The 14,701-nt window shown below is 36.7% G+C and overlaps 1 protein-coding gene across 1 annotated transcript in view; it reads right to left on the bottom strand.

Annotated features, from left to right (window-relative positions):
- Nucleotides 1–256: 256 nt before the first annotated feature.
- Nucleotides 257–14,701, bottom strand: part of LOC114342329 (cadherin-related tumor suppressor) — a 509,267-nt gene continuing 494,822 nt past the window's right edge. Inside the window, exons 10-11 of the mRNA XM_050647448.1 lie at nucleotides 4,517–9,857; nucleotides 257–3,061 (exon numbers count right to left, since the gene is read on the bottom strand). Coding sequence (XP_050503405.1) covers nucleotides 478–3,061; nucleotides 4,517–9,857 — 7,925 coding nt within the window. The 3' untranslated portion in view covers nucleotides 257–477. The remainder of the gene's footprint in view (nucleotides 3,062–4,516; nucleotides 9,858–14,701) is intronic.

Raw genomic sequence — 14,701 nt, 5'->3', positions numbered from 1 at the left:
TTTTGTTGTTTTGGTATATGTTTTCAATAGTTTTTATAATATCTAGGGGGACTTCTCTATTATACAGAAGATAAATTACATCTTTGAGTCTACTCTGTCAAATGCTTTCTTCAAGTCAATCAGATATATAAATGCTGGTCTTTAATACTTAAATAAGTCATGCCTAGATATCTATCACAATTTGGTCAGCTTCTCTAATTATTTTTAAAAAATTTGTAAGGATCTTTAGGTTGGTAAAAATAGTAGTACACTGGGATATTTTTAAAGTTAGTTTTTAATTATTAAATAAATTCAGATTCGTTGACTTTAGTATAAAAATATTTACACAGGTATTTGAGATGTCGCAATTAAAGTATTTAAACAATTTACAAATAACATATTACAAAAGTATGGCAAGAAAATTACAATATCTCCTTGATACAAGGTTGATAATTCGTTTAAAAGTCTTTTTATAGCTAAATTGCACCCACAATTAATTTAAACGTACTCTTCGGACGGTTTCGGAGCGTTCGTTAAACGTAACGAGGAAGGCACTCGACCGTTCACAGAATCCGGTAACTCTGCAATGTCTTTGAACACTCCCGCTAAGCTTTCGAAATTGGGCCCCCAATTGAGTAGATAGTCCCAACCCAAAGCGGTCGTAGGAGGCGAACCCGTTCCCGGTCTGTACATAGGACCTCCTATTTCATCATCCGAAGCCACAAGAGTACTCATTGACCCTCGATACGACGAATCAAACCCGTCGTACGAAGGTGGTGGTATGTTGCTTTTGTTACCCGAACTAGAGTCATTTCGTCTAGACTCCGATTCACTTGGTTTGTATTTGTCGCCAGTCAAGCTGGCATTATCGTACTCTATTTCTGAACACGTAAAACTATCGTTACCACTTTCATCGGTAGTGGTACTACTATGGTGCGTTTCTGGCACTGGTGAATGGCGTAAATGGTTCAAGTGATTATTACCACCCCCGCGAGGTGCTTCGCTGGAACTCGACACCGCGTCGAGGGTGGATACTAAACTAGAGGTGCGAGGGCGGGAATTCAGTCTTTCTATTTCTTCGGCGGTGAGCCCCATTCCAGGCGAAGATGAGGTAACGGGAGGGGGCGCAGCCGCTTTTCTACTACTAGAACTTTGTCCGCTTAGTTGGGACATAACGGGGCTGTTCAAACTTCGTTCACTATTACTATGCAGAACGTCTTTACCGACTCCTCCCGAACTGGAGGTAGTTGCTAATAAGGCACTTTGTAAAGGTTTACCACTAATATCGTGTAAAGTCAATATTCTAGGTTGTTGAGCACTCATTTCACTGCTAGGACTAAGTCTTGCTAAGGGCGTACTTTGGTGAGGTCGGACATTAGGACTAGTAACGGGTGGTGCCCTCGGGGGAAAACCTGCTGGATGGTGAGGCGAATGCCGATGCTGGCCTTGGCCTGGACCTTTATGGTGGTAACCTGCAACGGGAGGAGGAGTAGCTTTGTATTTTCTTACACCTCCGGCTTCTCTGTAGCCTTTATAATGATAAACTATATCTATATCTGAGGGAGCTATTGAACTAGCATTTTCTAAGTCGTAGTGTTCGGGCAATTCCGAATTTAAATCGTTAGGAACATGATCATGATTATGGTTTGAGGTAGGTGGCATAGGAGGGTGATGTTCATCTCTTATAGGAGGACCCTTGTTCATCACTTCTCTTTCAATAATATCTGGTCGTTGTGGTCGGGGTAATTCACCTTGAAGTATATCTCGTTCTTTGTATTTCTTTGACAACAATTCTGGTCCAACTAACGGATGACCTCCTATACCTCTGATAACATCTCCATCTGTATGATACGACATTGAATTTTCAGCAGCGTGCATTACTCTACTCAGAACATTATCAGCTGTTACATTGATTCCATTAGCTCCTATCATGGTGCCGTTTCCATTTTGTTTCGTTTGTAGACCTGAAGAACTATTTGAAGCACTACCTTTTTCTTTATATTGTTTTCTCAGTCGGAAAGCTACAAAAGAGACTAATATGGCAACAAGTAAAACGACAAAGAAAACAATAACTAGAGTTATTCCAATACTAAGAGGATCAGGAGCTGCTGCTGCACCAACACCAATAGAACCTTTGCATTCTTTCATTACTCTTCCTTTATAATATACTTCCGAGAATATGGTTCCTGATCCATTAAAAGGTTGAATTTCGTTATTTACAGTGAAATTTACCAAGCAACCCTCAAAGAAATGTGGAGAAGTGTCATGCGCGTAGTAATATTCTGGAGAAGCACCTCCAATAGAAAGATATGTTAAGTATGGATCTAAGAAGTCGTGAACACCGGCTGTATCAAGTTCATCACCAAACTTTTCATCATCCAAAATTATTCTAATACTTCTTCCGTGAGTATACAGCGTAAGATTATGCCAAGCACCATCATTAATGACACGAATATCTGTCATATTAACCATGGAAGATAATTTACTGATGTATAGAACTTGGCCGTTTGTAATTTCTATTGAGGTGTAATATTTGTTACTTGTAGCATAGAATAAGATTCCATTTTGTTGCACTGTTCTGAACATAATACTGATACTTTTTCCAATAGATCCTGATGTAGTGCCCAAATTTACAGCTGATCGTACTCTTCTTTGATGACTCCACAGCGTAGAACCTTTGTAGATGTTGTCCAAGAGCTGCATTCTTCTATGCTTTTTGGAGATTACGAATTCCACAAAACCTCCGTCACTTATGCTAATAGGCTGTAGAGCAGAATGACAATTAGGTGCTATTAAGTTGGATCCGCAATGGCAACTGATGGAGTTCCAACGGTCAATGCAAGTCCCGAACCCAAGGCAAGGATCGTTGGTTGGTTTCTGACAGGATCCACGCTGGATACATTTGTTCTCTATTCCTTCTGAAGATATGGGATGGCTGAGGTTAAGTTGGCGCCCGTTGATGGATACACTGTGAACGCAGCCCACGAGATCGTCAGAATGGACTTGACCTGGTCTTTCTAGGACTGGATCTGCACTGATTAGCCCTCCAATAAGCAGTGGTTGGTTGTTGAAATTTAAAGTCCTGCAAAGAAAAAAGTATTAAAAAATAATATACTCACATCTTTAGTTTTGACAAAAAGGCAACCAAAACATACGAATAAAAAGTTCACACAGAAGATCGAAAAGACACACTGGAACAAAAATAGAACAAAATAAGATATAACATAAAGAGTTTACAGGACAAAAGCATAAGAACTCTTTATAAAAATCAACTAAATCAAAAAATATATGATAATTATCGTACATCCAATTATCCGATACTAATAACCTTTAGAATCACATAAAACAGTGCCTTTACTCTGCAGCCCAAGATTCTCTCGGTAAAATAACCCAAGCATCTTATAAGAGAAACAATTATATAACTTTGGACACCAGAACTCGAAAATTAGCGCTACATAAAACAAGAAGCCCATTAACGATCAGTTTAACAAGAAGAGTTAATTGATCTCACACGACTGGCTGAAAACTTCTTCTTTTTCTTTCTACTTTATAAATAGACTCAATACCTGTTATACTTCGTTTTTAGCCTCAATTGACATTGTTTGACCATCAGAACAAAAGTCCATCTCCAACAGTTCAAATAATTTGGATATTTTATGAGAGCAGACACAGAAAACATGAAAGACTTATTATCCAAGGAAAGGTAGACCATTAAAGAACAGAAGCTTCAAACTGACATACTACTGCCTTACAAAAAGCTAGGTAAACATTAAAATATTTAAAAACAACAAATAACTATAGGGGCTAATATAGAAGAAAGGTTTATAAAAAGACAAAAGGTTTTCAATGTATCTAAATGCAATACTGTGGTTTAAAAGGATATACCGTGAAAGAAAATATCTTCTTTTAACTTGAATCTTTAAAAATATCGTACGGAATGGCAGTTAAGTGAATCATCAGAAAGCAAAAATACCTAATGACTAAATACTACATTAATCTTTAAAAATATCGTACTGTATGGCTCGTTGTGTATGTGTTACACAAAGAGCCATGAAACGCTCGATGTTAGGCATTTCTCGTAGGGATCGGATTACGAACAGGGAAATAACACGGAGAACAGGAGTGACAGATGCCATAGAAAGAATTATGACCCTTAAGTGGAACTGGGCGGGGCACGTAGGTAGAATGTCGGATAACAGATGAACACAGCGAATAATACACTGGAGACCAAGACAAGAAGCATATCGGAGTAGAGGTCGTCCGCCAGCAATATGGTCTGATGACATAAAACGGACCGACAAAAATTGGATGCTAACACCACAAAACAGGAATATATGGAGAAGACTGAGGGAGACCTATATCCAGCAGTGTATAGATCCGGATTGGATGATGATGATGACTGTATGGCTGTTAAGCAAATCCTTAGAAAGCAAAAATACCTAATGACCAAATACTACAAAATATGAGAATCACAATAACTATAGTCGAAGAAATAGATCGCATACATTTTAAAACAATAGTATAAGTGGACACTTACCCACTAGGGCCTATTTCATCAGCATAACAGGAACTGTCTCCAGGTCTACAGTCTTCACATACATCTCCTTGCTCGGTACAGCTGCCAACGCTAAGAGAGACAACTCTTCCATTTCTTGTTGCTGTTATCTTGTACCAATTGCCGTCTGCTAAATTGTCCGTCTTTCCTCCGACGCTAACCGAAGTAATTGCTGTTCTAGCTCCTCCAAACGAGAATACTGCCTTTCCGTGCACCAATTCCACAGCAACAAAATCGCTTCTTCCGCCAGTTTGTAAACCATAGTTGTAAACAAGCAATGCATCTGGTTTTGTAGTAGCGAAAATAAAGGATATATCATTGGTAGCAGAATCTAGTGAGGGGAAACTCATGTAAGACAATTCTTTGAAACCAAATGTTGATTTTTCACAATGTCGACCGTATCTTCCATCAACGCAGCTGCATTTATATCCAGGTTTTAAACTGACGCAAAGTCCATCGTGTAGGCAAGGATTAGGCCTACATGAATCAGCAAGAACTTCGCACTGATTCCCTTTGTAGCCAGATCTACAAAGACAGAAGAAGGATGATCCATCTGGACTTTCCCTACATGATCCTCCATTTTGACAGGGGTTCTCAAAACAAGCGTCATCTTTTTGGGATTCACACTGACGTCCGTCCTTACCAGGTGGGCATATACAATGGAAATTAAAACCTTGCCTGCGACATTGACCACCGTATTTGCAAGGATTAGGTAAACACGGATCTTGTCGTTTGTTGCAGGTGGTGCCAGTAAATCCATCTGCACATTGGCATTTGTATTCGTGAACAATGAGTGGTGATGTAAGTATAATGTTTTGACTTTCTGTTATTATTGTGGTCTTTTTGACAGTTAATGTTTCCAAACATATTCCTCCATTTTCACAGGTGTTTTCGCTGCATGGTGTATAACCAATAACTATATCTCTAGTTTGGAAAATATTGGCCATAGTTTCTCTCTTACTTTGAACTTTTGCTATGGTTTGTAATCTAGTTTTATATTCTTTATTGTTTTTGATGGCTAAAGTGATCTCCAAATGACCTTCATATTCGTGCAAACCATACAAAATGAGACGCTCTTCAGCATTTAAAACATTTTTGAGAGTATCAACTAGACCTCGATAATAGTGTGTTAAAAAAGTCTCAGCTGAAATATTCGATACAGTTATAGTAACTGAGTTTTCAACTGTTTTATTAGAAAACGATAAGAATTCAACAGTAACAGTAGAAACAACATCTGAATGTTTTCCATCATTTCCAGAGACTGATAAAGAATATCCTTGTCCTGGTGTAATTCTAGAAGTATGAAGGTTACAACCTGAAGGAATAGTTAATACTCCAGGTAAAGAAGGTTGTAAAATTTTACATTTGTAATCACCAATCAAGTCAGGATCATTAGGATGAACATTTGCAATTTTTCCGAGAGGAAATGAGTTGTTGAAGACATATACTAGAACGTGTACGGATCTGGAACTAGATGGACTATCATTTTCATCTTGCACTTGAATTTTAACCATATGCTGAGACTTCAATCTGGGTGTACCACTATCTTCTACTTCAACTATTATATTTAGCTCGGGAGTAATTTCTCTATCTATCACTTTTGTGGTAACAACTATTCCAGAATGTTTGTCGATTCTTACAAAGTCTTTGTGTTTTCCGCCTATTAGTTTATAAGTAAATGGTGCACCGTTTGGTGGTAGATCCGGATCTTTAGCTGAGAGTACCATGACTTTTGTATTTGGTGGTTTATTTTCTGGTACGTATCCTACTGGCGGTGGATCAAAAATAGGACCATTATCATTAATATCGGTTACTTGAATTTTTACTAGGGCTGTTCCTGTTTGCGGGGGTATTCCGGTGTCGATTGCCCCAATTACAATGGAATACGTTGGTATGGTTTCCCTATCTAATATCCGAGAGGTTTGGATTTCTCCAGTTTGTGGATCAATTTTAAAGGCTTGTTCGATATTTCCGCCGATTATAGAATAACTAAATTGATTATTTTGTGCTCGTACGTCTTTGTCTACAGCTTTCACAGATATCAACTTTGTGCCAATGCTAACACCTTCAGATACTTCAGCTTCGTAAATTGTTTGCAAAAATTCTGGAGGATCATTGCCATCTTGAACAGTTATTATTACTTGAGCTTCATCTGTATCATTTCCACGTATTCCACCTGCATTTTTTGCCATGACTGTCAATACGATTCTACTTTGAGTCTCCCTATCCAGATTTCGTGACACCCTGATCGTACCAGTTTCCGCATTTATGTTGAATCCTTTATCGTTGCTGGATCCTATAAGTAGGTAGTAAACTTTGCCATCTTCACCACTATCTTGATCAGTTGCTTGAATCGTACCAACTCTAGTACCTACTTCCGTGGACTCAGATACGTCAAAGTGAAATACGGCTTGAATAAATCTTGGGTAGAACTCATTTACTCCTGTTATATGAACTTTAACTACGGTGGTACTAAACATAGAAGAGTCTGGATTAGAAGCAACAACGTTAAGAGTGTACATGTCTTCTTCTTCATAATCAAATGTTATCTTTGAGGTAATCACACCTGTGGTTTTATTTATGTCAAAAATTTCTTTGTCAGGACCATCAGAGATTGAATATTCGATTATGGCATTTTTAGGTGAGTCTATATCTGTAGCAATTACTTTGAAAACAAAGCTACCTGGAGGTAAGTTTTCTGATAAATAAGCATCATAAGATGATTGGTTAAAAGTAGGAGAATTGTCATTTATGTCGGTGAGTGTAATTGTTAACATTGCAGTTGTACGACGAGGTTTAAATCCAAGATCTTCAGCTGTAATATTTAGGCGATATTCTTGAATAGTGTCGTAGTCTAGTGGTTGGAGTATGGTTATTGCACCAGTAACTGTATCAACAGAAAACTCTTTTCTTTCGTTTCCTGCTGAGATTCGATATCTGACCATACCATTTGGACCTTGATCTCTATCCGAAGCACTGACTGTTAGAATAGTAGAACCTAGAGGCTCGTTTTCTGGAACAATTACTTGGTAACTCAAAGCTGTGAATACTGGGCTAAATCTGTTTTCGCCAGTTATTATTAAGGTTACTGCAGTTTCACTCTGTTGTGGAGGAATACCTTTGTCAGTAGCTCGGATTCTCAGATTATAAACTGTTCCCACTCCAGAAATCTTTTCTTTAAGTTTTATCCAACCGTTCGTTTTATCTATCATAAATCTGTTTGAACCATTACCACCCAATATGGAGTACTCTATTTCAGCATTTACCCCGACATCAAGATCATCTTTGGCTATAACTCTTAAAACTTCTTGCCCCCCATTTGCATCTTCCGGAACTGGTGTCAAATATTCTTGTTGTTCAAAGCTAGGTGCGTTGTTGTTAGCGTCTACAACGTTTATGGTTACTAGACATTCGGAAGACATAGGAGGCTTTCCATTATCAGTAGCAAGAATGGTTAATGCGTAGGTGTTCTCAGGTGAAGATTCCATGGGTGTATACTTGTATCTAAGGCTTCTTTTACTAAATATTTCACCTGATGCTGGATCTACGGTGAAGAGATCAGATGGCTGTTGTAACGAATAACTTATTACAGAATTAGGACCTTGTTTATCTCTATCAGTAGCAGCTACTTGCCCAACAAACACTACAGCTCGTTGTAGTTCTGGAAAGTTAAAACTGTAGTAAGACTGTTCAAATTCAGGAGCATTATCATTTTGGTCCTGTATTGTAATGGTTATAGGAGTTTCAGATCTCCAAGCGACATCTACAGCGGCAACTTTCAGAATGTATTCGTCTTGTTGTTCTCGATCCAAGTGTCCTACAACGGTTACATTACCACTAATAGAATCTATTTTAAATTTATCACCAGGATTTTCAGTGAAAATATATGTCGCGTTAGCATTTTCTCCTATATCTTGATCTGAACTGGTAACCCGAATAACAAACGAACCGATTTCTGCGTTTTCTGTGACATTGACACTAAACAATCTTGTGAAGCGAGGAGGATTATCATTTTTATCAAGGACAGTTACAAGAACAGTTGCAGTTCCAGAAAGTTGAGGTATTCCTTGGTCGATAGCTTCCACGACGAGTTCATAACTTGCTATATCTTCACGATCTAAACGGGTATTGGTATATATTTCTCCACTTTCTGCATCTATTTCGAAAGCTCCTTCAAAGTCATCTAGAAGCTTGTAGGTAATCTGTCCATTTTCTCCAGAGTCAGCATCAGATGCAGAAACTTTAACAACTAATAGTGGAGGAGCCTCTTCTTCAAGAATGGAAGCGTTATATAGAAGATTGTTCATTATAGGTGGATTATCATTTGCATCGGTTACATTTATGGTTAGCTGAAGAACGCTTCTTAGTGGAGGAGTATCAGAGTCTTGAGCTTCAATCCATACCTCGTATACTGGAGATACCTCATAGTCTAATCCACGTCCAGTTATTTGGATTTCACCACTATTTTTCTCTATTTTAAGAGCTTCTCCCATATTGCCACCAGCTATCGCATATCTTATTTCAGCAGCTGGTCCCTTCTTTGGTGATGTAGCTTTAACTCTAGCGATAACCTTTCCTTCTTCAACGTTTTCAGCCAAAACAAACTTTGTTTTTGTTGGTGTGGCGAATCTTGGAAAGAAGTGTCCTGGTTTTAAGTAAACTCGTAGTTCAGTACTAGTTTTTCTTGATGGTTTTCCACCATCTGTGGCTTCTATTTCTAGATTAAATATACTGGTTGATGATCTTTGTAGATCATACACAGCTTTTATAACTCCAGTTCTTTCGTTAATGGAAAAATTTCTAGCATGTTCTCCGGTCAGTTGGTAAGTGATTTTGGAATTCATACTGTAATCTTCATCAACAGCTCTAGCACCAAAAACGAACTGTCCAGATTTTGTTTGATCTGAGATGTATACTTCATATTTACTGGAATCAAAAGCAGGGGAGTTGTCATTTTCATCAGCAACGTTGATTGTTAGATTTACAGCAGTAGCTCTTGGCTCAGTCGAAGAACAATCTTGTGCCATTAGAGTTAAAGAATACGAACTAATTTCTTCCCGATCTAAAGATACGACTGTTGTGATCACTCCAGTATTTTGATCTACCTTAAACCGTTCGACTTTATCACCCAGTAAGCTGTAGCGTATCTTTCCATTTAGTCCGATATCTTTGTCTGTGGCCACTGATGTTAAAACCCATGTACCAGGTGGTAGATTTTCTTTAATCATAGCATGGTAGGACTGTCTCTTAAACTCTGGGCTGTGGTCGTTAACGTCTTGGACAACCACTCGAACAGTACCCGTGCCGGTCAAAGGGGGTGAACCTAAAAATAAAAAAAGGGGTTTTAATATGTTTTTAATCGATTAGTTACAAAAACTTTAATAATTTGGCCAAAAACAATTAATTATAAAAAGACTGTACATTTATATATAGGCAAAGAATATACGAACAGGAATATTCACATTTCGTCGATCTGCCACTGTATTATACCTATTTCAGTCTTTTGACTTCATCAGATACAGCTTGCCTGCAGACGCGATGAGAAACATGTCCATTCGTATATTGGTGGAAAATACACAATCTTTCAGTTTCTCATAGACTACAAAAAACACCTCAGTAACGTAGTGGTTAGATCAGGGTATAGTAACACCACAAATGAGATTAGTGACACCGTATGGATGATGACTTCTGCACATATGGTATCCAGATACAGGCCTAAAGTAACTTTCTCGATTATAGAAGTGTCGGCTGCAGTAAATTGCAGTAGTGGTAAAAATGTATACATTTCTGTTCCTCTAACTCTAGGAGAACACACCTTTGTGTTCCAAGGAGAGATTCGTGCATCTTGTGTGATAAAAGAGAACTTAACATAAGGGCTGACAAATGTATGCATTGGACTTTAAGCCGATAAATATATGCACTGATACTCGAAGGGCCATGGGGATCATGGCCTCCTCAGGAGCTCCCATTTAGTCTTTAGGCTAGTGTAACAATGACCAGAACTCGATATAACGACAGAAAGTAAGAGTGTCACACTGTTATGGGTCCCAAGTCATCGGCGAATAGGTACACGACAATGAGAAAGCTGGAAAGACAAGTAGGAATCAGCTCCTAATCATAACAAGCTTCCTTACTGGATATGCTCTATTCCAGGACACCTGCATACAATGGCTCCGTTTCATGGAGACTTAATCTGCAGACTCTGTGGCAGAAAACCTGAAACAGTCAACCATATTTTGCAAGAATACGTACTCATCCACTACACGTGTACAATCTGGTACAGGGTTCCAGAATTCAGAAATGGATATCAAGATATCATGATCGGTTTACAGCAGTTTCCGAAAAAACAAGGAATAAGGAAAATACCCAAATTGAGGAAGGACAAGTCAGAGGTTCTCCACAATTTGCCGGCTTATTTTGCATTTCGTTATATCGTTAAGTTTATAGTCAAGTTGTCAGTGTTATTACAGATAATTCGCAACTTTTGTCTGCTTCGTTAGATAAAACCTAAATTAAAAGGTACACGATTTGAGTTCTCTGATTGATGATTTTCAAAACTTTTGATAGAAGATCACACGAGAATTAAAGAAGTCTTGAAGGAGTGGAGGGAAGAATACTACACTGTTGGGACTATGGAATATTTGTTGGTAATATTATAGGGATGTGGGATGCTTATATTGAAGGTGACAATAAATAAATATGTATGAAACAAAAATACATAAAATGTTTTATTAAGCATCAGTCCCGATTCTCAACTCCTCGTACATTCATGTTATACCTAAATTATAAATAAATGTCATGGAAAGCTAAGCAGTGATTTTTATATCAGATAGCCTGTCTTTGTCTTCGGTTACTTAAAACAAAACAATCTTAAATTATGAAACAAACGTAACGATCATTATCTGTAAAAATCGTTATCTATTGCAACAGATCAAACAGAGATAGAAACAATCGTGATTTAGTGGCAGAATTTAAGACATGAGCGTGTATATATGAATCATTGTACCGTATCAGTTCATACCTAAGCACATATCTCGATATACAGCATTCCAATTTGTCGGTATTAGATGGAGCAGAGGGAAATTACAGGGTCAAACTGGTTCACAAGCAACATTGTAAGATTTGACCTCAGGCCATGATGAAATGGAGGATTTAGCAGTCGATAAATACGAATTAGTGATCAATAAACATATGCTTAAAATTGGGCATCAAACTAGCAAATGAATGCCAAAGATACGAGTAATTGATGAGAATTGGGACTATTGGGAGTGTAGTTATATTTTGAATGTAAATGATAATCTCTACAATTTTCCAAGCAATTTTTGAAGTTTTATACAATAAAAACGAAATTTTTAAAACAATATAGGACAAATTCTCATCATTATGAAATAATCCATTACTTACTATATAAAATAAATCAAATCAACATTATTATGCTATTGAATGTCCAAAAAAAGATGGCTAAAGGGAACCCCTTGAAGGGGTTTTATCGTTTCATAATATGGTAAATGGCCCCCAAATATTAAAAATCCGCATTTAAGGTGGTGCGTTTTTGGAAAGGATGAATTAGTACCTCTATGCACTGGGGCGCATTAGGTTAAATAAGATGCACTTTTCGTCCACATAAATCTACAGAAAAGTTGTTCAAAATTAAATTTCCTCTCGAAATGTCACCTTCTAAAATCCAAAATAATTTTTTTATAATTTATTAAAAAAAAAACGAAACAAAAAAGACACTTTCAAACTCGGTTTTTATTTTTGTCCCATAACTTTTTTCTACGGGGATATAGGTAAGGCATTGCTTCCCAGTAAAACTTCTATCCTTCTTTTTCAAAATAACGTTTGGTAGAAGTCTTTAGGATTTATAGTAACTGAGAGAGGATTTTGCAAAGTTCGCCACTCACACCACTTTTAAATAATTTTTTTCTATTTTTTTTTCGCACACACTGTTCTATAACTTTTGTATATCTATTTAGGTATATAATGGTACATTTAATCAAAAGAGTCTAATTTTAACTTCCTTGTACACTTAGGTATATGTATACTCATATTAATCTCATTTTAATATATTTTTGTGATATATTTAATACCCACAAACGTCTCAGATACACGATGACAACTGGAAAAAACACACTAGGAAAAACTATTTATTTATCCCTGTTTTAGGATTTCTGTTGTATTGGATCTTTCATTAGAATTTATATTAAAATGAAGGATTACTTTAGTACATATAAATACAAGTTGAGAAGCTTTAATATAGTTTTTATTTGCTAAATTCAAAAGAAATCTGCACCACCTCTGTATGTGTAAACGTTCTGAACATGTTTTAAGGATTCTACATTTCGAGATACTTCCATACTCTTATACGAAGAGAATCTGGATGAAATCCAAATCTAGATTCGTCGGAGAATAAAACTGCAGCCCAATCATTTGCAGCCCAGTTTTGATATTCTTGACACCACCCTAATCTTGCAGCGCAATTGCCTCTGGAGATAGGTGAACATCTCAATGGCTTTCGATTGTGGAGATTGGCTTCATGGAGACGATTTACTACAGTATCACCGCCTATGGTTACCTGGTGTGCCCTTTACAAGTTGGTAACCAATTCAGGTGCTGTAATTGTTGGTTGTCTTCTATCGAAATCGGTCTTGAGCAGCAGTTGCAGTACGCTCACGCCCTAGATAACGTTAGGCTGGACTTCCAGTGTCACAAAAATGCCGCAAAAAAACAGTATTTTTAATGCACTAAGTAAACGAAATGTGGGAAGACGAAGAACATCCTGGCTTAAAAACTTAAGGGAATGGTTAGAATGCAGTAGTGCAGAGCTATTTAGAGCGGCAGTCAACAGGATCCGCATTGCCATGATGATTTCTAACATTCGATAGAAGATGGAACTTAAAGAAGAAGAAGAAGTAAACAAGAACTTTATAGCATTAACAAAATCGAAACTAGCAGAATATTTACTGTAGTGTAAAACCTATATTCTGTAAAAAGCTTTGTCAAATATTCGTTTTCACTGTACAAATTCTGGCTGTAACACTTCCGTCGATCGCCTTTTGGTACATTGTATCAATAAAGTATAATTCTCTCTCTGTGTACAAATTCAACTCTGAAATAAAACCATTACGTGAATTTATTTTTATTAATTTTATTACGTTAGTCCATTAAAATGTTACGTTTAAGTTGCATTTCTTAGAGGAGTCAATTTTATTTTTTTAATGTGTAGGGGGGTTCAGTAGAAGCTTAAGTTTAAGTTTTTGGGGTCGCCACCCTTGTCCCCCGGCCGCCATATTGGAAAAAGGGGTGCAAAGGGCTATCGCGCTGTATCTTCTAAATTAGCAATCCTACAGAAAATTTAATTTTACATAAAATGTAGCAAATTAAATTTTCTACAATTTTGTCTCTATTACTTTTTATCGTCAAGTGACCAACAAAAAAGTTCTAAATAAAAATATGAGAAAATTTTGTAAGAAGTTTCCTTTTCTAGGTTATAACTTTTTTTCCGTTCAATTCACAATAAAATAACACCATAGCGATTTTGTAGAGGATTTTTCAATGAACAATTTTCGCTGTAAAGTTGTTTAATTTTATTTATTATCTGGGTTTTACAGTGCTCCAATCTTGACCAGATTCTCGAATTCTCATAGGAATACAATAAAAAAATTAGTCGAGCTGCAGCAATCTTTATGCCGACCACTAAAATCAAATTTAAGGTGAATGACCAATTTTGGTCTATTTTTATGTTTTCGAGGTCGCTGAATCCGAATATGAAGTTTATTTTTATCTAGATTTAGTGGAACATGTTCAAAAATCAAATTTTATACAAAAATGCCGAAAATCAATTTTTATGATTTTTCAAATTTACCTCGCTGTATCTTTGGTCGCTGTAAATATTTCCTTTTGAAAATTTTATTGTTTAATCTCTGAGGTATGTAGATAACAATGGCATTTGTCCTAAATATTTAAACACATTAAAAAAGGAGTTGTTAGTTTTTAAACATTTTGTCATCATATTTCGTTAGTTTCATGTTTAGTTAAAAAAGTTGAGTGACAAACTTTTTAGTTTTTAATATTAACCAACACAACAATAAAACATAATTCATAAAGAAGTTTTTTGGAAAATTTTAAGTCAAAATATACAATAGGAAAAAAGTTATGTTACTTCAT

The sequence above is a fragment of the Diabrotica virgifera genome, chromosome 3, assembly GCF_917563875.1.
Source record: "Diabrotica virgifera virgifera chromosome 3, PGI_DIABVI_V3a".
Taxonomy (NCBI): domain Eukaryota; kingdom Metazoa; phylum Arthropoda; class Insecta; order Coleoptera; family Chrysomelidae; genus Diabrotica; species Diabrotica virgifera.
This window is presented reverse-complemented; position numbering and strand designations above follow the sequence as displayed.